Source organism: Arvicola amphibius, chromosome 8 (genome assembly GCF_903992535.2).
Source record: "Arvicola amphibius chromosome 8, mArvAmp1.2, whole genome shotgun sequence".
Taxonomy (NCBI): Eukaryota; Metazoa; Chordata; class Mammalia; order Rodentia; family Cricetidae; genus Arvicola; species Arvicola amphibius.
In genome coordinates, this window is record NC_052054.1 from 116346758 (window position 1) to 116374175 (window position 27418).

At 46.0% G+C, this 27418-nt stretch overlaps 2 protein-coding genes across 4 annotated transcripts in view; both read left to right on the forward strand.

Moving 5' to 3' along the window:
• Positions 1–110: 110 nt before the first annotated feature.
• Positions 111–11349, forward strand: Slc23a3 (solute carrier family 23 member 3). Of its 2 annotated transcripts, none has more exons than XM_038339795.1 (12): positions 111–2193; positions 2311–2468; positions 2555–2652; positions 2809–2882; positions 3297–3478; positions 3802–3925; positions 4576–4690; positions 6719–6972; positions 7420–7525; positions 7778–7942; positions 10301–10396; positions 10846–11349. In XM_038339795.1, exons 1-12 carry the CDS (start codon positions 2026–2028, stop codon positions 11127–11129), a joined length of 1824 nt encoding a protein of 607 aa, XP_038195723.1. In that variant the 5' UTR covers positions 111–2025; the 3' UTR covers positions 11130–11349. The 2 variants fall into 2 exon arrangements, with proteins under 2 accessions (XP_038195723.1, XP_038195724.1); XM_038339796.1 differs by lacking the exon at positions 6719–6972 and adding an exon at positions 4062–4064 and having other exon boundaries at positions 3833–3925; positions 4645–4690.
• Positions 11350–11735: 386 nt separating this feature from the next.
• Positions 11736–27418, forward strand: part of Nhej1 (non-homologous end joining factor 1) — a 95079-nt gene continuing 79396 nt past the window's right edge. The window contains exons 1-3 of one of the 2 annotated variants that reach the window (XM_038339861.1): positions 11736–11839; positions 16763–16939; positions 17552–17779. In XM_038339861.1, coding sequence (XP_038195789.1) covers positions 16763–16939; positions 17552–17779 — 405 coding nt within the window. In that variant the 5' untranslated portion in view covers positions 11736–11839. Of the gene's footprint in view, positions 11840–12035; positions 12498–16762; positions 16940–17551; positions 17780–27418 lie in introns of those variants that run through there. The other variant, XM_038339862.1, reaches the window with a different exon arrangement.

Genomic DNA, 27418 nt, shown 5'->3' on the forward strand with positions numbered 1-27418 from the left:
TATCCTTTGAGGATCTTCTCTTACCTGCCTCCCAAGTCAGATCACCATCCTGTTAATGCGTGTCAGCATTCTCTCTGACTCTGTTTCAGAACTCCCTGTTAGTTTGATAGTTATTAGTTCCTGCATCCCTGCCACTACTACCTTGGAGGCCTACCATGGGATATACAAGCAGTGACTGCCCCAGGCCTGGGAAGGCCTTATCTGTTGTTACATATCCTGGGTGGATACCAGCCTTGTGAATCCTTACATATCAAAACATGTCCAGTTGAGCTCCTAGAATGCAAGCTTTACTGACCTCTTCAAGGTGACTCATGGAAGTAGCTGTTGTTGAAGAACCAGAGCTGGGTCATCAATGGAAGAACAATCTATGGTGTATTTGGACTGCTGACTGCCAAAGATCGTGTAGGGAGTAGGGGGTAGGAGTAAGGTCAGTGGCCTGGTGAGTCCTGCAAGGGTCATTGTGATATGTACTCTTTTCTTTTTTCAAGACGGGGTTTCTCTGCAGCTTTGGAGTCTGTCCTGGAACTAGCTCTTGTAGACCAGGTTGGCCTCGAACTCACAGAGATCCACCTGCCTCTGCTTCCCAAGTGCTGGGATTAAAGGCGTGTACCACCCCCACCTAGCTTTTTTTTTGGGGGGGGTATAATCTTTGGGAATGCTATTGGCATTTGTTCAGTTTGAGTGGGATGCTAGACTCCCTAAAGGGCTTAAAACCTTTACTATGAAGTTTCCAAGACATCATTGTGCATATAAAATCCTCTTAGCGCCTATTAAAAATGGAGTTAGCTGCCATTGGAAATGGTCTCGTGAGGTTCAGGCTGATATGGAACTTGCTTTCCACTTACATCTGCCTTCAGAGTGTTGGGATACAGGCATGTGCCACCACACATAGCCGATTCTAAAGTTATTTTTTAAGTGCAAACGAGACATTTTTGTGCATTTTGAAAAAAAAAAAAAACCAACAACCTGAGGACTCAACCCACGAAGAATTAAATACAACAAAGGGATGCTGGGAGTGGGAGTAAGTCTTCCTCAGAGAATAGCATGCCAATTGGTTATCCAATACCAAATGGTCAGCTCTGGAAGTATGAGTAACATACAGACTGAGTAGGTTATAGTTAGTAATACATATGTGTATGTATGTATATCCATGTAGTAACAGTGAAAAAAAGGGACATGAATCTGAAGAATGAGATGGAGGGGTATATGGGACAGTTTCGAGGGAGGAAAGGGAAGGCAGAAATAATAATCTCAAAAATCAAAAAAAAAACCCTCAATTTTTATGGAACTATACTTCCACGTAAAGCAAATGTATACTTTATTCATTGTTTTACCAAAAGTTTGCTCACTATTTTAGAAAACCAGGTTTCCAATGTCAACACTGCTTATGGCATCTGAATTACCAGTAAATGTCATTGGCTGGCAGTGTAGCGATCTCATCCACAGTGACCCTATTTATGGGCATGGGCGGCAGACTGTTCCATTGCCTTCTGGTTTATTTGTGCCCAAGCTTTCACATTTTGAAATAGACGTTACTATTAATTACTCTTGCTTTACAGTGAGTGTGTTATATGTAGTCCTACGGGATGTGGGCTTTTTATGCACGACTTTTGTTTTGAACTGATGCAGGGCACGTCTTGTTTGGTTGAAGAATGTATACCTAATAAATGATGCTGAATGCTGATGGTGAGAGAAGAGTTTGCAAACTCTCTTCAGGCTATTCTGATAGGTCTCCCCTAACCCTAACCCTCCATTTCGGAGCCTGGTAGAAGCAGGGGTATGGGTGAAAATTCTTGAGGGAGGGGTCCAGAACTCAGCTGCTAGGTTAATGGCTGATGGAACTTGCTCAAGAGCTGGGCAAAGGTGAAAGAGCCCTGTCCTGCTCCCAAGCCCTTATTTCTCTCTCTCCGCTTCATTGACACCCCCACCCCCTTCCCACGACAGTCAGCGCCCTCCACCCACACTCTGACCTCTTTCTTTACTCAACTAGCCCGGGGCAACCAAGACACAATCCAGCCAGGCAGCATGAGCCGATCACCTCTCCATCCCATTCCACTCCTATCTGTGGGCTCACAAGATGCCCCTGCTCCCGGGCCACCACTGCTGCCCCCTCTCCAGAATCCCTCCTCCCACTCATGGGCCTCTCGGTGTGGGCCTTCCACCTGGGTCCTCAGCTGTCTTCTGGCTCTACAGGTAGGGGGTAGAGGTGCAGGAGTTGGTTGAAATTGGTATTTGGAGGGAGTCAATGAGTCACAAGAAACCTACAGATGGGTATTTCTGAAGCTCGCCCCTCTGCACTCCTCTCTCCAGCATTTCCTGGTTCTGGCATCTCTGCTCTCTGCCTCCCACCTGCTGCTGCTTCACAGCCTTCCCCCAGGGGGGCTCTCATACTCACCTGCTCAGCTTCTGGCTTCCAGTTTCTTTTCCTGTGGTGTGTCTACAGTCCTGCAAACTTGGATGGGCAGCAGGTGAGGGGAACTCCTTTGAGAGAAGGAAGAGACAGGGGAATCCTGTTGACTCGATTCCAAACCTGCTGGGACTGCCGTTCCTACAGGTTGCCCCTAGTCCAGGCTCCATCCTTAGAATTCCTTATCCCTGCACTGGTGCTGACAAACCAGAAGCCATCTCTGACCACTGAGACCCCTGGAAACGGTGAGTACAGAGTAAAGACAGATTAGTGGCAGAAGTATGTGCTGGAGCTTGCTGGGTATTGTAGAGAGAGAGGTCTTGGGGGTCATACCAGGCATCAGCACAGGAGAGCACTGAGTCTCTATTCCGTTTATACCTCTTTGTACCCCAAACTTTCAGCCTCCCTCTCAATGCATCTGTGTAGTTTGTCAAGCTGCCATGGCCTGGAGCTCTGGAACACTTCTCTCCGAGAGGTGAGTGCCTGGAAAAGGACAGCGGAAGGACGGGGTGACCCCAGCCTGGAGACACGCGTTTCCATCGTGCAGACACTGATGCTACCGGGAAGGAGCAAGGCAGAAGCCTGTCCTTGGAATTTGTTAGAAATCCCAGGTTGGGACTGGAGAGATGGCTCAGCAGTTAAGAGCACTGACTGCTCTTCCAGAGGACCCGGGTTCCATTCCCAGCACCCACATGGCAGCTAACAAATGTCTCTAATCCCAGGACGCACACACAGACATACATGTAGGCAAAATACCAATGCCAATGAAATAAAAGTAAATAAATGATTGGCAAAAAAAAAAAAAGAAATTCTAGACTGAAGTAAAGTTGATTGAGCAGAACATCTTCTATCCATCCTCTTCGTCCTCTCCTCTCCTCTCCTCCATCAGGTGTCAGGGGCAGTGGTGGTATCCGGGCTGCTGCAGGGCACAATAGGACTTCTAGGGTTGCCTGGCCGTGTTTTTCCCTACTGTGGACCACTGGTGCTGGCACCCAGCCTGGTTGTAGCAGGGCTCTCTGCCCACAAGGAGGTGGCCCAGTTCTGTTCCGCTCACTGGGGCCTGGCCTTGCTGTAAGTGGGTCCTGACAGGTGTGGGATGGTACCCAGTGTGTGTGCAGACCTGGGGAGGCCAGACAGACCTTCTGCCTTGTTAGATTCCATAGCCACCTGGGCAGGGATAGAAGGTTTTAGATTCGGGATCCAAGCCTTTCCTTTAATTCCCTCAGTCTCTCTGATATTCATAGTCACATGCTATGGTACCTCAGAGTACCTCCCTACCCCTTCCATGAGCAGCTTCTTCCCTGGGACCTCCTTCTGTGATACTCTGCTCCCCGGCATTGCCATCCTTCAGGATTCTGATGCTTCTGACCCACAGAGCTCCTTCTCTTTCCTAGACTCATCCTACTCATGGTGATCTGTTCTCAGCACTTGGGTTCCTGCCAGGTACCCCTGTGCTCCTGGAGGCCAGCTTCAACTTCCTCAACTCACATTTATATTCCTGTCTTCCGACTCCTTTCGGTACGTGGGGTCTCTGGGCAGATGGAGCGAGAAGGGTTGACTGATGCACATAGACAGGTGAGGTGGCACACACCGGTGATTCCACACTGGGCGGGGGAAGGCAGAAGGACTCAGGAGTTCAAGTTCTGCTATATAGGAAGTTTCAGCCCAGCCTGAAATACATGAACAATAAACATAAGACATTGCTGCTCTTCTGGAGGACCCCAGTTTGGCTCCCATCACATATGTGGGTGGCTCATGACTGCCTGTAACTCCTGCTCCAGAAGCCAAGTCCCTCATATGGCCTTTAAACCCACCCCCCAAACATAAAATAGTTAAACCAAGCATGGTGGTGCACGCCTTTAATCCTAGCACTTGGGAGGCAGAGGCAGGAAGATTTCTATAAGTTTGAAGCTAGCCTGGTCTACATAGAGAGTTACAGGACAGTCAGGGCTTCATAGACCCTATCTCAAAATATAAAATATTTTATATATATATATATATATATATATATATATATATATATATATATATAAAATAAAACCGTCAAAGTGGAAAAAGTGTAAAAGAGTGTGGGACTGACGTGGAATGTTCCTCTGGTCTCGTACTTCTGAGTTTCAGGAGGTTCTGGGGGAGGAGGGAGCTCTTTTCCATCTCAGTCTGTCCTTCAGGTGCTCACCCCTGTGGCCTGTGTGTGGATCATCTCTGCCCTTCTGGGTCTGAGTGTTATCCCCCTACAGCTGTCAGACCCCACTGAGGCACCATGGTTTTGGCTGCCTCACCCAGGTAGGTTTTCTCCTATGCTCCCATTCTCTTGATCACATAAAGGTTTCTATTTCTTTGAACTCACAGCTGAATAGACTTCAGCCAGGTGAAGTAGCAAATATCTGTAATCCCAGTACTTGGGAAGTGGAGGCAGGAGGATCAGGAGATCAAGGTCATCTGCAGTTACATATTAAGTTTGAGGCCAACCTGGGCTTCATGAGACCCTGTCCAAAAAAAAAAGTCACTTCCGAATTAAATCTGTATTTTCTTAAAACACAGGTGGAGAAACTGCCAGCTTGAGGAGTTGCCCCCCACTTCACTGCAGGTGTATTATTTGGGTCAGTGTCAGGAGACATTATACCATATATACTTACTCTCCATCCCTCTGCTTACTCTTGAGATCTCTGACCAATTAGCAGGTTTACATTATTAGCCCCCGTGGACATGTCTGTTGGTAACAGTAGAGTTACTGCCTTGGAGTCAGCATATGTGAAATTTTGTCATTCATGTTTATTTGTCATAATGGTAGGGGTTCATCAATTTAGAACCTCATGCATACTCGCATACTCAGCAAGGGCTTTACACTGAGCTCCACATCAACCCCCTTCATTAACAGTTTAATAATGGCCTGTTGAGTTTTGACTAGGCCCTCAGCACATGGTAGGCATAGTGATGAATACAGGAGTAATAATGTTTGCTTCATGGAGCTGACTATATATATATATATATATATATATATATATATTTAAGTAAATGTGAAATTATCATTGTAGTGAGAGAAAATTTGATACTATTAGAGGGGTTGAGAGAACTGGTTTTTTTGTTATTGTTTTTTGTTTTGTTGTTGTTTAGATTTTTTTTTAGAAGTGTTCTTTTTAGGTCAGGCAGTGGTGGCACATGCCTTTAACCCCAGCACTTAGGAGGCAGAGGCAGGCAGATCTCCGTGAGTGCAAAGCCAACCTGGTCTACAAGAGCTAGTTCCAGGACAGGCTCCAAAGCTATACAGAGAAACCCTGTCTTGAAAAAAAATGTGTTCTTTTAAAATATATTTTAAATTATTTCTTGACATGTTTCATACATGTATACAACACATCTTGATCATATCCAACCTTTCCTCCCACTGCCTCCAACACATCCCCATCCCATCTTCATGTCCTTCAGAAAAATGATTCACTGAGTCTGATTAGTGCTGCCTGTCTCTGCATGGGTGTGGAGCCATCTGCTAGAGCAAGGGCAACCTACTAGGGTCCACACCTCTGAAGAAAAATGACTGCCCCTTCCCCAGCAGCTATTACCTAGCTCCTCAGCTAGGGGTGAAGCCTCATGAACTTTTACCGCACTCCTACTTCCATGTTTGGATCTCGAATGGCTTGTTCTTGTACAAGTCTTGTGCAGGTAGTGGTAGCTGCTGTGAGCTCATGAGTACAATTGTCATGTCATGTCCAGAAGAGAACATCTCACAGCACTTCTCCCCGTCCCCCAGTTCTTATATCCCCCCTTTTGAGATAGGATCTCACATAGCCTAAGTTGACCTTGAACTTGCCTTGTAGTCAAGGATGGCCTTAAACTCCCTGTACTTTGCAAGTGTTGTAATTACAGGGATGCATCACCACACTTGAAGAATGTGGTGGGAGAAATAACCCTTGAAGAAGTGAGATGAGATGTAGGAGGTGGAGAGAATAGGAGCTAGTTGGACGGGATACAGGAGACAGTAGGTAAACAGGACTCAGGTAAACAGCATGTGAAAGGGCCCTGTGGTTGCCAGGAACACAGCAAGTCCAGTCCCTAAAGCAAAGCTAATATGTTTGAAGTAAGGTGGAATGTGATAAGGAATGAGACTAGGAACAGAACTGAGAGTCTGAGATCAAGGATGACCTCGTAGATCATAGTGAAGAGAAGGTCTTTAGAGTTCAGTGGTTTTGCCCAATAGTATTATTCTGAACCGCTAAAGCGCATCTGGGATTCTTGTGGTACAGGCATTTAGAGGCAGAGGGATGCTCCAGGCTTGAGTCTGTAGATGACTGTAGATGACTCCTTCTTCTTCCTCAGGTGAGTGGGATTGGCCCTTGTTGACACCCAGGGCCCTGGCTGCAGGCATCTCCATGGCTTTGGCAGCCTCCACCAGTTCCTTGGGTTGCTATGCCCTGTGTGGCCAGCTGTTGCATTTGTCTCCTCCACCACCACACGCCTGCAGTCGAGGGCTGAGCCTGGAGGGGCTGGGCAGTGTGCTGGCGGGGCTGCTGGGGAGCCCCCTGGGCACTGCATCCAGCTTCCCTAACGTAGGCACAGTGAGTCTTTTCCAGGTACGTGGATCTGAGACAGGACTGAGGGGACTGGAGGCACAAGGGTAGGAGCTCATACTGATAGACTGTCAGTCAGGCAGTTCACCAAGGGAAGTGCCTACAAGTACAAAATGCTATGAATGTAGAGAAACAGGAAATCTGTGTGTCAGGTGAATTGGGAACTCCGCCAAGGCCCATTACAGTTGAAGAATGAATCAGAGAAAGCCCTGCTCTCTTAGGGACTTCATAAAAAGGAAGTATATAGCATAGTTTGAGGGTAGTAAACACTGTCATGAAAGCAGGGGTGTATGGACTGAGCAAAGGCGGTACCTTTGGGTAGAGTGGCTGGGATGCTTAGGAGGGTCACATGTAAGCTGGGACATGAAGGCTGAAATGATGTGGGCCAAGCAAAGATCTGGTGCAGTCTAAGGAGTCGGCCGTGTTCTCTAGTGTCTCTTCTTCATGCAGACTGGTTTGCGGCAAGTAGCCCACCTGGTGGGGCTATTCTGCATGGGCCTTGGGCTCTCCCCAAGGCTGGCTCAGCTATTCATCAACATCCCACTGCCCGTGCTTGGTAAGTGAAGAGATGCGAAGACAGCTATTAGAATACTATTTGGCCCAACCAGTTGGTTAAGCTGTGCCCTTTCTTTCTAAATAGCTTCTCTGAATGGATATGGACATATGCTCTTGTTTTCTCAGCCCAACTGAGTTTCTTGATGAATGACAAACAAGCCTAGTGGTTATTTTCCCCATTACAACCTGCCTGCCCTACAAACCCCGAGCTTTGCCCTCTTCCCACGACTGTGTTTTCTTCTGTATGAGGCAGGTGGGGTGCTGGGAGTGACCCAGGCTGTAGTTCTGTCTGCTGGACTCTCCAGCTTCCACCTGGCTGACATTGATTCTGGGAGAAATGTCTTCATTGTGGGCTTCTCCATCTTTATGGCCTTGCTTCTGCCAAGGTGGCTCTGGGAAGCCCCAGAGTTCAACACAGGTAGGTGGGGTGGGGAAGACGAAAGGAGTGGGACTGAGGCTTTAGATTAGCGGTTCTCAACCTGGAGGTCATGACTCCTTTGGGGGTCGAATGACCCCCAGTGACCATAGTGGTTGCCTAAGACCATCAGAAAGCACAGATATTTGCCGGGTGGTGATGGTGCTCGCCTTTAATCCCAGCACTTGGGAAGCAGAGACAGGCAGATTTTTGTGAGTTTGAGGCCAGCCTGGTCTACAAGAGCTAGCTACAAGACAGGCTCCAAAGCTACAGAGAAACCCTGTCTTGAAAAAACAAATAAAGAAATAAGATTTGTGTTTGGGAGTCAGCACAACATAAGGAACTGTATTAAAAGGTCACAACATTAGGAAGATTGGAGCCGCTGCTTTAGGCTCTCTGAATTCTTGTTCTCACAATGAGATTTTGTATATACTTCATCCATTTATTTAACAAACGTTCATTGAGCACTATGCTCCTGCCTTTGTGCTCTTGAGTCTTGGTTTATTTCTGTTGCTGTGGTAAAACAGTCAGATCGAGAGCAACTCGGTTTGGCGGGGGAGGGGAAGGCTTATTCCAGACCACATTCCATCCTCAAGAGATGCCATGGCAGGAACTCAAGGCAAAATCTTTAAGGCAGGTCTGCTTGCTAATCTACACAGCATTACCGCCAAACAAGGAACTCACTTCACAGCCAAAGAAGTACCACGGAGGATACTGTCTTATGCTCAGCTATCTTATACAGTTCAAGGCCACCTGCCTATGGTGGACCAGGCCCTACTAAACCAATCACCAACCAAGACAATTCCCTCACAGACTTCCTCACAAACCAATCTAATTAGGCAATTCCTCAGTTGGGACTCTCCTCTCAGGTGACTCTAGGCAGTGACAAGTTGACAGTTCAGGCTGGAAAGTTACAAAACTCCTCCCCTCAAGACACAAAAGTGCTTCTGGGTGGTACGGTGGTATGAAGGAGGGAATTTGTTCAGGAGCATGACAAGGAGGTTAAGACAAGAGCTGTGAGGAGGGCATGACAGACCATGCCTTAAACCCCAGCTGGTGGGACCTCTGTGAGTTTGAGGCCAGTAGTCTACACAGTGAGTTCCAGGCCAGTCATGGGTACATCGAGTGGCCCAGAGGTAAAACAAAAGCAAGGACCCACGGCACTCAATGACAAGAGTACCTTCTGTCTGAGGTGATTCAGTGGAACTGAATTGGTCTTTGAGGATGGAAAAATTAAAACTATTTGGCAAAGGCCATTTCTCTGTATGAGAGACGGGGTCTCCTTTTGGAAACTTGTCTGGCTTCAAACTCTTGGCAATCCTCCTGCTTCAGACTCCCAAGTGACAAGATTATGATGTCAGTCACAGGGACAGCTGATAAGGTCATTCTTGATCACATTTCCACCATACACAAAGATAAAGGATAGGATTATGGGACAGAAGTAGCGTATCCTGAGAGCCACAAACAGTGTGGTTTATCCAGAGCAGTGGTTTTCAAGTTTTGTTCCATGTGGAAGATTTAACAATGTCTGGAGACATTTTTTGGGGGGATGTCACAAAATGGGAGAAAGAGGATTGTTTTTTGTTTGCTTGTTTTGAGACAGGGTTTTTCTGTGTAACCACCCAGGATATCTTGGAACTTGATTTGTAGACCAGACTGGCCTCGAACTCAGAGTCTTCTTGCCTCTGCTTCCCAAGTGCTGGAATTAAAGGCATGTGCTACCACATCCAGTAAGAAAAGGGATTGTTACAGGCATTCGGTGCTTAGAGGGGTTGGTAGACATCCTTTAATGCACTGGACAGCTCCTCATAGCAGAATTACCTGGCCCAAAGTGTTGTAGGACTGAAGTATTGAGACTCAGGCTAGAGCACCAAAGGTCAGAAGTGGAAGAGACAGGGCTTTTAAATCCCAAACTGTCCAGAGAAAGGGAGCCTTGAACAACGGGAATCCAGAGGGTATGTGGGTGCTTAGAAAATATGGTGTTGTCGGGCGATGGTGGCGCACGCCTTTAATCCCAGCACTCAGAGGCAGAGGCAGGTGAATCTCTGTGAGTTCAAGGCCAGCCTGGTCTTCAAGAGCTAGTTCCAGGACAGGCTCCAAAGCTACAGCAAAACCCTGTCTCAAAACAATAACAACAAAACAAACAACAACAACAATAAAAAGAAAACACGGTGTTAAGAGGGATCCAATGGGAAGGGGCTGAGTGTGGGAAAGGGAGTTTGTAGAGGGACACACTGTGGGATGGAATGATGGCTTAGTGAAACCTGTCCCTGGTCCAAGACTTAATTTAGGTCTGAAAGGGAAGACACATTGCCTTGCGCAGTATCAGTTACCTTCCTGCCTGGCCCCAATCCATTGTAGGCTGGAGCCCCTTGGATATGTTCCTGCGTTCTTTGCTGGCAGAACCCATTTTTCTAGCGGGTCTTTTGGGCTTTCTTCTAGAAAACACCATTTCTGGTAAGTTGGAACCAGGTCCTAAGGGAGTGACTGGGAAGTCATTACTCCCTGGGTTGGGTAATGACCAGACCAGCCCCTCCTTTTACTTATTTTTTCCGAGACAAGGTTTCTCTGAATAACAGCCCTAGCTGTCCTGAAACTCACTCTGTAGACCAGGCCAGCCTCAAATTCATAGAGATCCACCTGTCTCTGCCTCCTGAGTGCTAGGATTAAACTTGTGTGCCAGCATGCCTGGCTTACTTATTTTTAAAGATTTATTTTCATTTTAAATTATGTGTATGTCTGTGTATCTGTGGGTATATGCATATGAATGCACATCCTTCCAGATGCAGAGATACAGGCCGTCTGATATCGGAGCTGGGACTCGGAACTTGGGTCCTCTGTAAGAATAGTAACCAGCTCTTAACAGCTGAGCTATCCCTCCAGCCTGACCAAACCCTCTTTTGCAGGTACACGGATTGAGCGAGGCCTAGGTCAACGGCCGCCAACTACTTTCACTGCCCAAGACACTCAGAAATCCAGGGAGAAGGCTGCTCAAGAGTATGGGCTTCCTTTACCCATCACAAACCTGTGTTCCCACATCCCACAGCCTCTCCATTGCCTCTGTCCAATGCCTGAAGACTCTGAGGATGAGGAAGGAGGGCCCTCTAAAACAGGAGAGATGGCCGACTTGTTGCCTAACTCTGAGGAGTCATGCCCTGCAGCTAGTAGAGAAGGAGTTAGGTCCCAGTAATTACCGTGAGCACCATTTTTTTTTTTCGCCACTATACTAACGAGGAATGAACACCATTTTTTTCTTCATTAGTCTAGCAGTAACTCCCAGTTTGCTGGAGTCTCACCTGCGAGGCAACACTTTCTCCCAGTGAGAAGGTGTTTGTGGCCCATCTAGATGCGCCATTTCCCAATAGAATGGGATGCCTTTCCTTCTCTTAGTCAGGCTAACGTGTTCAGAAGCAGGGGCCATGGGTTTAATGGGTCATTAAGCGAATAAATGAGATTTTTTTTTTTGCCTGTGAACTGCCAATGCCGCTTGAATATACTAGCATTCAATTATATTGAGTGCTTCCCACGACCAAGGTCGTGCACCTTCAGTTATGAATATGACAGGGTCCCTGCATTTAAGATTTAAATTAGTAACTAAAATGTGCAGCAGGAGATAGTCTATAATAAAGATGTAAATAATGAAGAAGGGGCAAGGAGGAAGTAATATTTCGTTTCGACTGGAAAGGAATTATTAGGAAAGCAGCACAGCTGCGAGTAGTCTTGACAAGTGAGGTTTCGTTCGGGTCCGCGCCCGCCACAGGTCTTGGCTCCGCCCCGCACACCAAGACTCCGCCTTCTCGAGTGTGTGTGTGGGGGGGTGGCCTCTACCCTAGGCCTTTCAGTTTGCGCACGAGGGCATACCCGCCGTGAGGAGGGTGGGAGCTCCTGCAGCCGTTGACGGTAGGTGGGGTCGGTTTCGAGTCGGCGCCGAGATCTGGGTCCGGCCGGCCGGCGAAAAGCGGACAGGAACTTTCACGGTGACCCCCTACCCGGGTGCTTTTTCCCAGAAGGGACCGCGCGCAGCCCGGGCTTTGGGGCTGGCCACCAGGAGTGGGCGGTCCCGCGCGTGCGCGGTCCGCCTTCGGCCTCAGTCTTCGCGGGTGGCGTATGAGGCTCCTCCTTAGCTGGACTGTATTTCGGCCCTACCCCTTTTGGGGTCCTGAGCCGTGTCTGCGTGCAGCCGATGCTTTAAAAATGAGAGACGGGCGAACGAAGGCCCTGCGGGAGTGGTGGATGGACGCCGTAGGGCGCTCCCGGGGAGGCCTATGGCTGCAGGGCCTAAGGTTTGCCCTCTTTGGTGGCACAGGGCGTGTCTCCGCTGGCTAGTCTGTTGGGTCTTGCTGCCCTCTGCAGGGTGTTGTAGTATCGTGAGAAGACTCCAAGCCGAGTGTCAGAACTTCTGGCAACTTACTCTTGAAAGACATAACCCGGTGAAGTTGGTTAACGTGGTCTTTGAAGACCAACTTGTTCTGGGGAAGCCCAGAGGACTTATATTCCTTCTCCCTCCAAGCTGGCGACGATCTCAGGCTCAATTCGTTCTACCATTGAGAGGCTCTTGGTATGTTTGTCTCCAAATCAAGATCCTCCTGCTTCAGCCTCCTGTGTGCTAGGATCACAGGCATGCCTCATCGTGCCTGACTCACCGAGTTACGCTTACCTCAGTCCAGGCTGAGTGGTAGGAGCAGCCAGTCTGGGTCTGGTGCCGAATGTTTTACACATTTTTATAGGGCCAGCTGTCCCTGACCACATTAAATAACTTCCTTTCCCTTCAGACAAAACATCAACTTGTGGGTTTTGGCCTTCGAGACTTAAGGAAGGACCAGTTAGGCCAATAAACTCAATTTTGGTGACTTTTAGAGGCATGCCAGGATGTGCCTATAAGGGAAATTAGAGGGTTTGGCAACTTCATTTGTCTTTCTAATCTTTTCCAATGTCAGCTCTTGCCCAGCGAAGACTCTTTAATCATTTCGAGACCAGCCTTCCCTGTTGGAACAGCACGTGATGGTTTCAAGGCTGCTGGAAATAACCACCATCCAGGCAGTCACGTGTCACTCGAAATGGCCATATGCTTTTGAGAATTGTTATTAGGCCATCTCATCAGTGTGCAGATATCACACAGTGCACATACTTGAACCAAGATGGCAGTAATGTCACTAGGTCTGTATGAAGTCGTTCTGATTATATACATTTATATACCACTCGTTAATTACAGTCCAAATTAAGGATTTCCATGAGACAGAGCTTTGGAACCCAGGAAGAGGATGGCTGAGACTGAGTTAGAAATGACAATCAGGAGCCGGGCGGCGGTGGCGCATGCCTTTAATCTCAGCACTCGGGAGGCAGAGGCAGGCGGATCTCTGAGTTCGAGGCCAGCCTGGTCTACAAGCCTGTTCCAGGACAGGCTCTAGAAACTACAGGGAAACCCTGTCTCGAAAAAAACAACAACAAAAAGAAATGACAATCAGATTTAAACGTGAATTTCATTTTTTTTTAGTTCAGATTTTCACCTCCTGGCACTTCCCTTCATTTTGTATTTATAGATGAAAATAATGAAGTTATATGACCTTATCTCCACAGAAAAAATCAGTTCTGTCAGACAGACTTAGTTATAACAAATCTAACTAGGTTGAGGATACAACATTTTGTCAAAGATTTTATTTTTATGTGCATTGGTATTTTTCTTGCATGTCTGTGTGAGGATGTCAGATCACTGGGAGCTGCCATGTGGGTGCTGGGAATTGAACCCTGGACCTCTGGAAGATCAGCCAGTGCTCTTAACCACTGGACCATCTCGCCAGACCACAGCATCCTTTATTGAGGTAGAAATGTCGGTCTCTAGGAGTTCCAAGCTCTGCAGAAGGCATGCTGGTGATGTGGGGTTGTACCCAGTTAGTGAGGTGGGACTGTCATTTTCTCTGTGGTGTGAAATGTGCTGCCTGCTCTTTTGCTGAAAGGGGCTGGAACATTTCTCTTGCTCCTTTTAACCCTTGGTGGGTCACTGTGTGTCTGTCATGACGCTGCCATCACGGTCGGCATGTTACTAATGTGATGGCGGTCATGGGCGTCTTCCATGATGCATGTACTCATGAATCTTCCATAACTGTAGAGGATTAACTTGAACAGACTCTGAGTAAGAATTTCTATTATACACAAGGGAAAGTATGATCAAAGAACATTATATATGTATGAAATTGTGAGAAGATAACTAAATTAAAAGTTCAAAATAAACCCCTGTTTTAGGAATTTTTTTTGTGGGGGGGGACAGGGTTTCATGTAGTCCAGGCTGGCCTTGAACTCACTATGGAGGTTGAACTTTTATTTGTTTGAAAAATTTAAAATTTCATTTATTTTTTAATTTTATTTATTCATTTCATAGTCTTTTATCTGAGGTAAGGATGTATGTACGTGTGTGTGTGTATGTGTATGTGTGTAAGCACACTGTACGTGTAGAGGTCAGAAGACAATCTCGGAGGTGGTCCTCAGGCACCTCCTACTGTTTGTGTGAGATAGAGTCTCAGCCTAGAACTTTAGTTAAGTAGGCCTGGGTGTAGCCGCCCCCTTCTTGACTTCTCCTGGGACTACAGGTACATATCACCCCACTAGGCTTTTAAGTAGGCAAGCGCTGCACCTGTAGAGTCATCTCCCCAGCCCAACCTTGGTCCTCTCACCTTCATCTCCCCAGTACTGGGATTATAGGTGCATATCACCAAGTCTGCTTTAGGATTTTATGTTTGCCTCCAGATTTCATGTGTTTTGTATTCTTTCTTTTTTATTATTAAAATTATAGCATGGGTGGTGGTGGCACATGCCTTTAATCCCAGCATTCAGGAGGTAGAGCCAGGAAGATCTCTGAGTTCAAGGCCAGTCTGGTTTACAGAGTGAATTCCAGGACAGCAGGGCTACGTGGAGAAACCTTGTCTTGAAAAGCAAAACAAAGGAAATATAGCACTTATTGCTGCACATGTGAAGGTCAGAGGACAGCTTATGGGGGATAATTCTCTTCTCCACCACAGGAATCCTAGGAATCCAGCTCAGCTCTTCAGGCTTGGCACAAGCACCCTTTCCTACTGACCCATACTTTGCTTTTAGCAACCAAATAATTTAAATGTCCTGACCCTCACATTTAGGACTTAAGTTTTATTTATTTAGCATTTTGAGACAGGGATTCTCTGTGTAGCCCTAGCTGCCTGGAACCTACTATAGACCATGCTGACATCACATTTGGAGAGCCACCTGCCTCTACCTCCCAGGTGCTATAATTAGAGGCGCGTGCCCCCACCACCCTGACAAATTTTTTTCAAGACAAGAATCATTCTTTTCCTTCTAAAAGTTCTGGGAAAGATAGCATTGACACATATGGGATTCAAGTAAAGATTCAATAGGATTGGCTTGGGTTCCCATATTAAATGCACCAATATGTTGATTTAACACTATGTGTAGTGGGAGCTGCGGGCAGGCCTGCTTTTCGTCCTGCCTGGCTCCCGCATGGCTAGCTTAAAACCCAAAATAACACCACACAAACTGTATTCATTTAAACACTGCCTGGCCCATTAGTTTCAGCCTTTTATTAGCTAATTCTCATATATCTTGTTTTAACCCATATTTAATAATCTGTGTAGCACTACGAGGTGGTGGCTTACTGGGAAGATTCTAATGTACATCCATCTTGGGCCGGAGCTTCAACGCATCTGACCCAGATAGCAGAGGCATGGCGATTGCCTGAGGCATCTGCCTCACTTCCTTCTTCCTGTTCTGTCTACTCCACCCACCCTATCCTGCCCTATCAAAAAGCCAAGGCAGTTTCTTTATTAACCAATGAGAGTCCTCCATCATATGGAAGAAAGAGATATGCTCTTTCCTCCCCTTTCCTCCTTTGTTCCTTCTTTTTCTTCCTCCCTTTCTGCTTTTATATCAAGGTGTATCTGCCTCCTGTGTCCCCAGCCGGCCTGAGGATCCTGAACTCCCAGGCTCCATCTCTCAGTTCTGGGATTACAGGCATGCACCACCATACCTGGTAAAGACATGTTTTCTGTTCTTTAGGAACTTAATGTACGAAATAATCCGATTTTTTTTTTGTTTGTTTTTTGAGACAGGGTTTTTCTGTGCAGTCTTGGCTGTCCTGGAACTTGCTCTGTAGACCAGGCTGGCCTTGAACTCACAGAGATCTGCCTGCCTCTGCCTCCTGAGTGCTGGGACTAAAGGTGTGCACATGATCACCCATCAACATTCTGATCTTTAAAAAAGATTGTATTTGTTTTTGTTTTATGTGTATGAGTGTTTTTTTTTCCTGCATGCATACAGATGCCAGATGTGCAGTACCTGAAGAGGCCAGCAGAGGGCCTTGGCTCCCCTGGAACTGGAGTTACAGATGGTTGTGAACTGCCATGTGGGTGCTGGGAAGTCAACCCAAATCCTCTTGTCAAATCCGTGTTCTTTTTTTTTTTTTTTTTTTTTTTTTTTTGGTTTTTCGAGACAGGGTTTCCCTGTAGTTCCTAGAGCCTGTCCTGGAACTAGCTCTTGTAGACCAGGCTGGCCTCGAACTCAGAGATCCCCCTGCCTCTGCCTCCCGAGTGCTGGGATTAAAGGCGTGCGCCACCACCGCCCGGCTCTAAATCCGTGTTCTTAACCTCCGTGCCATCTCTCCAGCCCCAGATTCTAAATAAATTTAGGTCATATGCTGGCTATGTAAAGCAGGGGTTGTGCTTTTATGTCTGTTTTACTGGGGAGGGTTTTCACACGATTCCAGTTGACGTGGAATCGTGAGTGATCCCCTTGGGGGCTGAATATCCTGGAGGCCTGTGCTAAATTAGGTCTTTCCTGCAGATGGAAGAACTAGAGCAAGGCCTGTTGATGCAGCCGTGGGCATGGCTACAGCTCGGTGAGAACTCACTCTTGGCCAAGGCGTTTATCACCAAGCAGGGTTATGCCTTGCTGATTTCGGATCTTCAGCAGGTGTGGCATGAACAGGTGGATGCTTTGGTGGTCAGCCAGCGAGCCAAGGTAAGATATACGTGTGAAGAGAAGGATCACTGTGGTGTGGTGTGGTGTGGTGTGCTGGCCATAGGACATTAACATTCGTCAAACTATCTGTCTATACATTGGCAAGGAAGGCTGAATTGGTTTGAGGCAATTATAGACTGAACATCTCTATCCTAAAAATGCAAAAATCTGAAATGCTCTAAAATATGAACTTTTCACATCCTCAGTACTCAAGCACTCAAAAAGTTTTAGATTCCAGACTTTGGATTTTGGGGTCAGAATTGTGCAACTGATAAAAATTTATGCATAGATTCCAAAATCCAAGAAACTCAGAAATCTGAAACATTTTTTGGGTGTGTGTGTGAGAGAGAGAGGTTGATTTTGCATGAACAATAATGCATAGTCTCATCTATATTATATGATGTATTTACTTTAGTAAATTCAGTAAGTTGATCTTGCCCAGGACAGAACCGTGGAAAGGCTGGTTGATCTTTGCTACTCCTTTTCTTGTCTTCATTTTGCTGCAGTTCTTTCCCTTTGCTTCCCCTTCCTCTCCTGCCTGCTGTCTTCCTGGATTACCCTTTGCTCTTGCCTTTGAGGAGTTCCTTTATCGCCCTCACCCTGTCTCTCTAGGAGCTGAACAAGCGCTTAACTGCTCCCCCGTCTGCTTTCCTCCACCATCTGGAAGAACTGCTTCTCCCACTGTTTAAAGACTCTGCTCAGCAGGATGCCGCTCATCCCAGCAAAGCTACTTTCTCCTGTGATCTAGTAGCAGAGACACTGATTCTCCGGGTGCGAAGTGAGCTGTCTGGTCTCCCCTTCAACTGGCATTTCCACTGTACCGCAGCTAGTTCTTCACAGGTAAGTGCAATTTAGATATGGGTGCAGGTGGGGATCCCAGCTGCTTCAGATAAAGATCTGGGTGCCCTGATAGTTCCTGGGATTTTTTTTCTTTTTTCTTTTCTTTTTTCAAGGCATGGTTTCTCTGTGTAGCCTTGGCTGTCTTGGAACTCACTCTGTGGACCAGGCTGGCCTTGAACCCACAGAGATCTGCCTGTCTCTGCCTTCTGAGTGCTGGGATTGAAGACTCCACCACCACTGCCCAGCTGAAATTCTTTTCTAATAAGGGAAAAAAAATTCCCCTGACTAGACCAGAAGTTATAGGGACTTTTGACTGGTATAGTCTTGCCTTGCAAAAGGAACAGGGTTTGGATCTTCACATTTTATTTGGTGACTTCATCCAATATTATTATTTTAATGACAGGGTCTCATGTATGCTAGGTTATTCTAGGATGACATCATTCTTTCACCTGCGTGTTAGAGAGACACCACCATGCTCAGATTATACAGTACTGAGGGGTCGAACCCAGGGCTTTTTGCTGGGCAAGCACTCTAACAACTAAGTAGGGTTTTCTTGATTTTTTTTTTTTTTTTTTGAGATAGGGTCTCACTGTAACCCTGGCTAGCCTGGATCCCACAGAGATCTGCCCATCCCTGCCTGATACCATGCCCACTTTTCTTGATTTTTTTTTTCTTTTGAGAGTCTTATTATGCAGTCTTAGCTGCCTAAAATCACTGTATAACCCAGGCTTGCCTTGAACTTGAAGCAGTCCTGCATTAGCTTCCAAATGCTGGGATTTGCCATACCTGGCTTAAAGCAGAGGTTTTAATAGTTCCAAGCTGTGATTCAACAAGACCACTTGGTTAACAGAGTGTAGTGTGACACTTTCCTGAGCTTTTTCTCCTCCTTTTGTCCTTACGCGTTTCCTACAAGATAGATATTTCCATTTCTCAGAACAGGAAACCAAGATTGAAAGTCCAAAGCCATCCAGTTTATTCATGACTGAGCTGGAAATCGAACTCTGCATTAATCTAGTCAACTTCAAAGCCCTCTTTTACAGACCAGGAGGATCATGCCTTCCTCTTGCTTGTAGCTTTAGTGTCCCAAGAACTTTTATTAGTAGTTACTAATAAATTTAAGAACAAGTTTTCACGCTGGGCGGTGGTGGTGCATGCCTTTAATCCTAGTATTGGGAGGCAGAGGAAGGCGGATCTCTGTGAGTTCAAGGCCAGTCTGGTCTACAAGAGCAAGTAGCCAAAGCTACAGAGAAACCCTATCTCAAAGACAGAGTTTCAACCAGGTGTGGTGGCATATGCCTTTAATCCCAGCCTGATCTATGTAGCATGTTCCAGGATAGCCAGAGCTACATAATAGAGAGCTCCTGTCTCAAAAAACGAACAAACTCAACAACAACAACAAAAGAACAAATTTTTAAATCTGGGCATGATTGCATATGTCTGTAAATATAGCACTAGGGAGATAGAGGCAGGAGAAGTGTAGCACTAATAAATAATAAAAACCCAGAGACAGACATCAGGGTTCAACCTGAGGATCAGAAGAGCAAAGCAGCCAGCCACTAGAGAGACCTTCTACCTCTACCAATGCTCAGACCAAAGAGGCGTTTCTGGATCAATCTTGTGTAGCCCAGGGTAGCCTTGAACTCACAGAGAGCCATCTGCCTCTGTCATCAGAGTCCTGGGATTAAGGGCCCGTATGACTGACTAGTATGACTGCTTTGCCCTCTGATCTTCAGGCTAGCTTTATTTGTTAAAATACAAATACTATACCACTAGAGAGGACCGTAAGTTCAAGGCCATCCTCAGCTACATAGTGAATTTAAGTGTAGCATGGGCTACATGATACTCTGTCTCAAAACCCAACCAACTGCTGGGCATAGTGAATGCCTTTATTCCCAGCACTCAGGAGGCAGAGGCAGGCAGGTCTTTGTGAGTTTGAGGCCATCCTGGACAGTCAGGACAGGTACATAGAAAACCAAAAATTAAAAAAAAAAAGAAAAAAAAAAGGAAGGGAGAGAGGAGAGAGAGAAAGAAAACAAAACAAAAAAAAAACAGACTTTGACTTTGAACTGGATTTAGTTTATCTGGTTTGAATGCCATCTTCATCTCTTTGAGGATTTGAAATAGTCTATAAAACTTAAACTATAAGCCTTGAATTTCTTCCAAATATCTGCTGTAGCTGATGGGAATGTAAAATAACACAGGCAGTGTCTTAGGGTTTCTGTTGCTGTGAAGAGACACCATGACCACACCAACTCTTACAAAGGAAAGCATTTAGCTGGGATGACTCACATACAGTTCAGAGGTTTATCCATTATCATCATAGTGGGACATGGCAGCCTGCAGGCAGATGTGGTGCTGGAGACGGAGCTGAGGAGTCTCTTTCCTCCCCTTGAGACAGTTTCTCTGTGTAGCTTTGGAGCCTGTCCTGGATTTTGCTCTGTAGACCAGGCTGGCCTGGAACTGCTTACCATGTTTTATGTGGGTGCTGGAGCTACAAGCTCAGGTCTTCATCAGTGTATGACAGGCACTTTACTGACTAAGCTATCTCTCCTGCCTCCCAACTTTTGTTCTTAAATTGAGCATACCCTACCTAACTCAGCTATTCAGTTCTTATATACTTACTTAAGAGTGATGAGAGCACATGTCTAGCCAGGTAGCGTGGTGCATGCCTTTAGTCCCCGTACTCTGGAGGCAGAGGCAAGAAGAGCACCCTGAGTTTGAGGCCTGCATGGGCTACATAGTGAGTTCTAGGCCGGCCAGAGCTTCACAGGAAGACAAAACAAGAACCAACTCTCTCAACTCTCCTTCCCCACAGAGAACTACTCAGAGATTTCTTCACAAATGTTCATTGTGGCCTTTTTATTTTTTTGCTTGTTTTGTTTTTTCTTTTTTTTTTTTCTTTTTTTTTTTTTTGAGACAGGGTTTCTCTGTAGCTTTGGAGCCTGTCCTGGGACTAGCCTTGAACTCACAGAGATCTGCCTGCCTCTGCCTCACAAGTGCTGGGATTAAAGGCCTGCACCACCACCATCCGGCCATTGTGGCCTTTTAAAAACTTTATTTTATGGGTATGTGTTTAGCCCGTATATGTGTCTATGCATCACATGTGTGTCTGATACCTGCAGGGGCTAGAAGAGGTCATCAGACTTCCTGGAAATGGAGTTGCAGATAATTGTGAGCTTCCACATGGGTATTGGGAATTTTTAGAATCAGTAAATAGTGCTTGCTGTATTCAGTAGAACTCAGTGATCAGAATGTTCTGTGGGTGGTGTAGGGTGCAGGTTGTCTAGCAGAGCAATGTGCAAAAACTTCATTTTCTACTTCCCACTTCAAGATATAATCCACATGAAGTTTCCTATAGGTGGTGTGAAAGTTTGGCACCAATAAATGAATGCAGATGGAGTCAGGTGGTGGTGGCGCACGCCTTTCATCTCAGTACTCGGGAGGCAGAGGCAGGTGGATCTCTGAGTCTGAGGCCAGCCTGGTCTATAGAGTGAGCTCCAAAACAGCTAGGGCTACACAGAGAACCCTGTCTTGAAAAACAAAACAAAACAACAATAAAAACAGCAGCAATAATAACAAAAACAAAAAAGAGAGAGACTATAGATGGAACAAAGAAATTTTTTTTGTTTGCTTTTTTGTTTTCTGAGACAGGGTTTCTCTGTGTAACAGCCCTAGCTGTCCTGGAACTAGCTCTATAGGTCAGACTGGCCTTGAACTCACAGAGTTCTGCCCGCCTCTACCTCCTAAGTGCTGGGATTAACAGCGTGTGCCATCACAGCCTGGGGAACGTCTTTATTTTAAAAGTTTTTTATTTTTAATTTTTAATTATGTGTACTTGTATGAGTGGGTTTATGTGCTTGAGAGACCAAAAGATCTCCTGGACCCGAGTTACAGTGGGTGCGGGGAACCAAACTTGGTGTCCTTTGGAAGAACAGCAAGGGCCTTGAACCTCTGAGCCATCTCTCGGGCCGGCAGAGGATGTCTCGAGAGACCTTGAGTGCTAGAGTTACTCATTTGTCACTGGTTTGTTTGTGGTATTGGGGATCAAGCCCAGGGCCTCACACTCTACCGGTGAGCTACACCCCAGCTAAAGGTGTTCTCTGACGTTACCCAACTCCTTGGGGCAGGACCACCTCAGTCTCCCAAGTAGCAATGGCTGCAGGTGTGCACCATTGTGACTAACTTTCTGAGGAAACTGCTGAGGCCCATCCACAGGTCAGGTCCTGTCCTGTAGTTAGCCCTCACGTTTGTTGACTTTAATTGAGCTTCTTGAGAGCACTTCCATCCTACTTTATATACAGAATTTCATAGTCATTCAGAGCCCCTGATTTTTTCCAGGTGACACCAGAGGGCACTGTTTCCTCAGTGATGCTTCTGGCATCCAACCATTTGAGACCTTTGAGAATCCCTAGCCATAGCTAGTCTCTTCGTGTATTATATAGTCCTACAAATTCAGACTGTTGTAAGTGGGGAGGCGTCTGTCTTGGAGATTAGTGAACTCTAGTAATTTCTTCTTTCAAAAATCAGAGTAAGTCAGGGGTATAGCTAGCTCAGTGTTAGAGCACTTGTTTAGCATGGACCAGGAGCTTCAGCGGTGTGGGAAAGAAGCTGCAGTGTGTAGAGGAGAATGAATTTTTGTTGGCCACAGGGAGACGTTGGCTTAGAACAATGGTTAACAAGTATATTTTAGTTCAGATAAAGTCCTTATCATGGAACAAAGAAGACTGTTATCCCAGGGAAACCCCCGGCTGCAGGGAACTTTGCAGGGAAGAAGCTAGAGCTGGTAGACACGATCAGGGATGTAGGCGGCTACTATTTCAGACGGGTGTGTGTGTCTGTGAGGTCATGCATGCGGTTGGAAGTTTTGTCTGTTACTCATTCTTGCAATAGTTTTCATTTACTTTTTTTTTGAATGGGTAATTCATGCCAAAGACAAACATTTCATGCAGCATTTAAAGGTATACAGTTTAAGAAACAAACGTGCTTTCTGTCTACTCTCTTATTTTCCTTCTAAAGCAATTACTGATTACTGATATCAGCTTTCTGTACGACCCTTCAACCTCTCTCCTGCCTCCACCTCCTCAGCACTGGGATTCCAGGTGTGCTGCCGGGTTTTCTGTGTGCTGGGGATTGAACCCAGGGCTTCATGCATTCAAGACACTCTGAGCTGAGGCACATTCTTGGGCATATTTTCTTCTTCCTTGATGGGATGTTGCCGTGTAGCCCAGCTCAAGTGTAAAATACTTCTGCCTCTCCTGTTTCCCAGACACTGAGATTTCAGGTGCGAGCCATCACATGTGTTATTAACTCTAAGGGACTTAACAGTTCTTAATTCTCTGTCATAATTGTAGAATACAAAAGGCTTTGGGTCTCTGCTTCATGATTCTGCCTCTGTCTCCCCTTGTGACAAGTTTTACTGCTCCCTTTTTCCTATTGTCTGTTACTTCTAATATCGAATACAACCTTTCTGTCTGTTTTAATTCTTTTATTAGATTTATTTATTTTATGTGTATGAGTGTTGCCTGCATGTACGTCTGTGCACCATTTGCATGCTGGTGTCCAAAGAGGTCAGAGATGGCATCTCATTTCCTGGAATTGGAGTTATAGACAGCTGTGAGACACTATATGGGTGTTGGGAACTGAACAGAGGTCCTCTGCAAGAGCAGCAACCAGTGCTCTTAGCTTCTGAGCCATCTCTTGAGCCTCTGGGTTTGTGTTTGAGACTAAGCTTCAAAATATGATTCAGACCGTCCTCAAACTTGTGATTTTCCTGCTCCAGCTCCCATTGCTGAGATTACAGGTGTGCATCTAATATAATTCTTGATTTTCTATATTTTCACTTTCAGATTTGTCACCAGTTTTTTTTTAAATGATTCCTAGGGGTCCAGAATTTCTTAGTAGTAGGAAGAACACAACCTTCAGAACCAGAAGACAAATTTACAATCAATCCCACTACCTTTAGATTACACATATTTCCTTGGATTAGGACTAGAATTTTTATGACTCAATTTTTCCATCTATCAAACACTAGTTACAACATTACTATGGGCTTATGATGATTAGACAGAGGACATGTGCAGCATTACCATAGGACAAGATCAGTGAAAGCTGAGGTCATATGAGACGCTGGCAGAGTCAGGACTAGGATCTGTCTTCTGGCTCTCCAGCCTGCTAAGAGTTTCACTTTACTCTCTGATATAGCTCATCTGGGGCCAGCTGTCTCCTGCCTAGGACTCAACAAACGTTCAGTAGGAAATCAGAAGACGTTAGGGGGTGGGTTTACAGTGTTGCCCTCCCTGGGGAAGAATGGTAACTTCTGTTGTACCAACCACTGTGGCCTGTCTCGGAGCTCTTCACGTGCAGAGGCTTGTAAGCGCATCTTTATATTTGCTTTCCGTGAATGAAAGGGAATATCCTTTACCTGAAGTACTGCATGGCTTTTCATGTTATGCCTTTGGAGGTATACTGATCTTTTTACATGGTTGCTTGTCTTTCATTTTTATTTTTATACCAATCTTTTTTATGGCCATTAATACATATTTTGGGGACTTCTAATCAGCATTCATCTAAGTTTAAAAACATAGAAACCCTCCCAGGCCCAAGAAAAATCATTTTAATGTTCCTCTATAACTTTGAAATTAATTATAGCTCAGGAATTCAGAGTGGTGTGAAATTATTTGGGAAGTTGAAATATTTCCCGATTAAAAACACTTTTTTTCTATATAGATGTAATAGATCATTTCAGTTGCCTGAGACCATGATATTCTATTTCAAAAACATGGCAGTGGTTAAAAACTATTTCTTGCCACATTTCATGTTGTTACATTTAGCATCTCGAAGGTGGTGCTTCCCAGCCCACCATAGTGAGAGATTGGTTATTAACATTAGGAGTTTCTCTTATTTGAGGGGTGCCACCAAAGGGCCGCTGTGGCTGCTTGGTTAGCAATGATAATTATTTCAGGTCAATCCACCAAACCTCTACTGGCTTTCATACAATTATTTGCCTGTCTTTCTTTCTTTCTTTCTTTCTTTCTTTCTTTCTTTCTTTCTTTCTTTCTTTCTTTCTTTCTTTCTTTCTTCTTTGGTTTTTTCGAGACAGGGTTTCCCTGTAGTTTCTAGAGCTTGTCCTGGAACTAGCTCTCGTAGACCAGGCTGGCCTCGAACTCAGAGATCCGCCTGCCTCTGCCTCCCAAGTGCTGGGATTAAAGGCGTGCGCCACCACCGCCCGGCCTTTGCCTGTTTTTCTAATCTACCTTGACCAGGACCAAACTTATCAAAATAATTCCTAGGGTACAGAGTTGAGCCTAGGCTGTCTTTTTTTATGCTTATTTTTTAAAATCACTGTTTTGAGTTAATTATTATGTGTATGCATGAGTGCTACAGTGTACATGTAGAGGTCAGAGGGCGGCTTGCAGGAATGAGCTCTCCTTCTACCATGTGGGTCTGGGAGACTGAGTTCTGGTCATTAAGCTTGGTAGCTTGCTGAGGAGTCTCACAGGCCCGGATATGGCTGAAAGCTGGGAGTTCTGAGCGGTACTTTTTGGAGGCCTAAGTCCTTCCTGAGGACCTAGGATGGGCAACAGAACCAGCTTGGGATGTTCCAGTGACAAAAGGTAAATAAGAACCGTCTATAGCTGGACTCGACTCTGGCCTTCTACCCTGTGCCGGATACCTACATTTCTTGGACTGGCACGAATCTACCGCTCTTATCTGCCCACCCATACTTCCACATCCAGTCCTTTTTCTCTTCTGACTCATCTTTAGAGAAACATAGGGACACAAGCTGCACTTTTAGTTTTCTCTAGACTTAATGGGAAGCAAAAACATAGGCATCTGGGGAATCATTTCTTGGGATTCTAACCCAGGTGAGTCTGCCTGGTGCCTCAGATGGGATGCTTGTATACCTGCTCCATATTTCAAGCCCATGTTGGGGTACCTTGTCTAAAATGTTCCCTTTTTAGATCTAGCCAGGGATGAGCATACCATGGTCAGCAGGCTAAGCCTGGCCTGCTGCCTGCTTTTGTAGAGTTATATTGGAGCACAGCCACCTCATTTGTTTACATATTGTCTGTGGCTGCTTTCGCGTGCCGCAACAGCAAAGTTGAGTAGTTGCGGCAGAGACTCCGTGGGCCACAAAGCTGAAAATATTGACTATCTGGCTTTTGCCGAGAAAAGCTCGCTGACCCCCTGATCTAGGGCATCTCTTTTGCTCAGTGTCTCCTTTAGTTCATGCCCTTGGTGGAAGCAAAAGAAGCTGATGGCATCCTCTAGCCACAGGTGACCTAAGTGCTCCTGTGTGACCATACGTTATTGTGTGAGTGCTCTGTGTGACTGCACTCTGTGGAGTGTGAGTGCTCTGTGTGACTGCACTCTGTGGAGTGTGAGTGCTCTGTGTGACTGCACTCTGTGGAGTGCTCTGTGTGACTGCACTCTGTGGAGTGAGTGCTCTGTGTGACTTCACTCTGTGGAGTGTGAGTGCTCTGTAACTGCACTCTGTGGAGTGTGAGTGCTCTGTGTGACTTCACTCTGTGGAGTGTGAGTGCTCTGTAACTGCACTCTGTGGAGTGTGAGTGCTCTGTGTGACTTCACTCTGTGGAGTGTGAGTGCTCTGTAACTGCACTCTGTGGAGTGTGAGTGCTCTGTGTGACTTCACTCTGTGGAGTGTGAGTGCTCTGTAACTGCACTCTGGAGTGTGAGTGCTTTGTGTGACTGCACTCCGTGGAGTGAGTGCTCTGTGTGACTGCACTCTGTGGAGTGGGCTGGCTTGTGTCTTCCCGCTCTAGCCTCTTGGTAACTGGCTTGCTTTTTTATTTTTAACAGTAACTTTAAATTCTGCTGTATGTGGGAATAGGTTGAAACTCTGGCTTCTTACCAGCCCTGAAATGGCTTTTATCTAGATCAGATTTCACTGCTTTCCACTTCCTGTTGGTTTTTTTCCCTCCTGTTGGTGTGCTGTTTCAACCATACCCTTTCTTGAGGATTCCTTGAATCTTCTGCTCTTATCTTCTGTAGAGAATTAAGTCAGTCTGTCCCTCTTCTCAACGAGATCCCTCTCTCTCTCTCTCTCTCTCTCCCTCTCCCCCTTCCCCTCCCCCCTCTCTTTCTTTTTGGTTTTTCGAGACAGAGTCTCTCTGTAGCCTTGGGGCTTGTCCTGGAACTAGCTCTTGTAGACCAGGCTGGCCTCGAACTCACAGAGATCCACCCACCTTTGCCTCCTAAGTGCTAGGATTAAAGGCATGCGCCCACCACCACCTGGCTCATTTGTTTATTTTTAAGACTTTTATTTTTGTATGTGCATGAGTGTTTTACCTTCATGTATGTCTGTGCATCATGTGCATGCAGGGCCTGAGGAAGCCAATAGAGAGCACATGATCCCCTGATCTGGAGTTGCAGACAGTTGTGAGCTGTCAAGTGGGTGCTGGAAATAGAACCCATATCATCATCATCATCTTCTTCTTCTTCTTCTTCTTCTTCTTCTTCTTCTTCTTCTTCTTCTTCTTCTTCTTCTTCTTCTTCTTCTTCTTCCTCCTCCTCCTCCTCCTCCTCCTCCTCCTCCTCTTCTTCTTCTTCTTCTTCCTCTTCTTTTCTTCTTTTTTAAACCCATGTCTTCTTAAGCACTGAATGATCTCTCCAGCCCAT

What these genes read in the sequence shown, in the direction of transcription:
- Slc23a3 (XM_038339795.1), top strand. Translation starts at nt 2,026, where the DNA reads ATGAGCCGATCACCTCTCCATCCCATTCCACTCCTATCTGTGGGCTCA. An exon ending in CATCCCACTGCCCGTGCTTG is followed by an intron (nt 7,526 to 7,777) that starts GTAAGTGAAGAG and finishes TGTATGAGGCAG; the next exon opens with GTGGGGTGCTGGGAGTGACC. An exon ending in AGCCCCAGAGTTCAACACAG is followed by an intron (nt 7,943 to 10,300) that starts GTAGGTGGGGTG and finishes AATCCATTGTAG; the next exon opens with GCTGGAGCCCCTTGGATATG.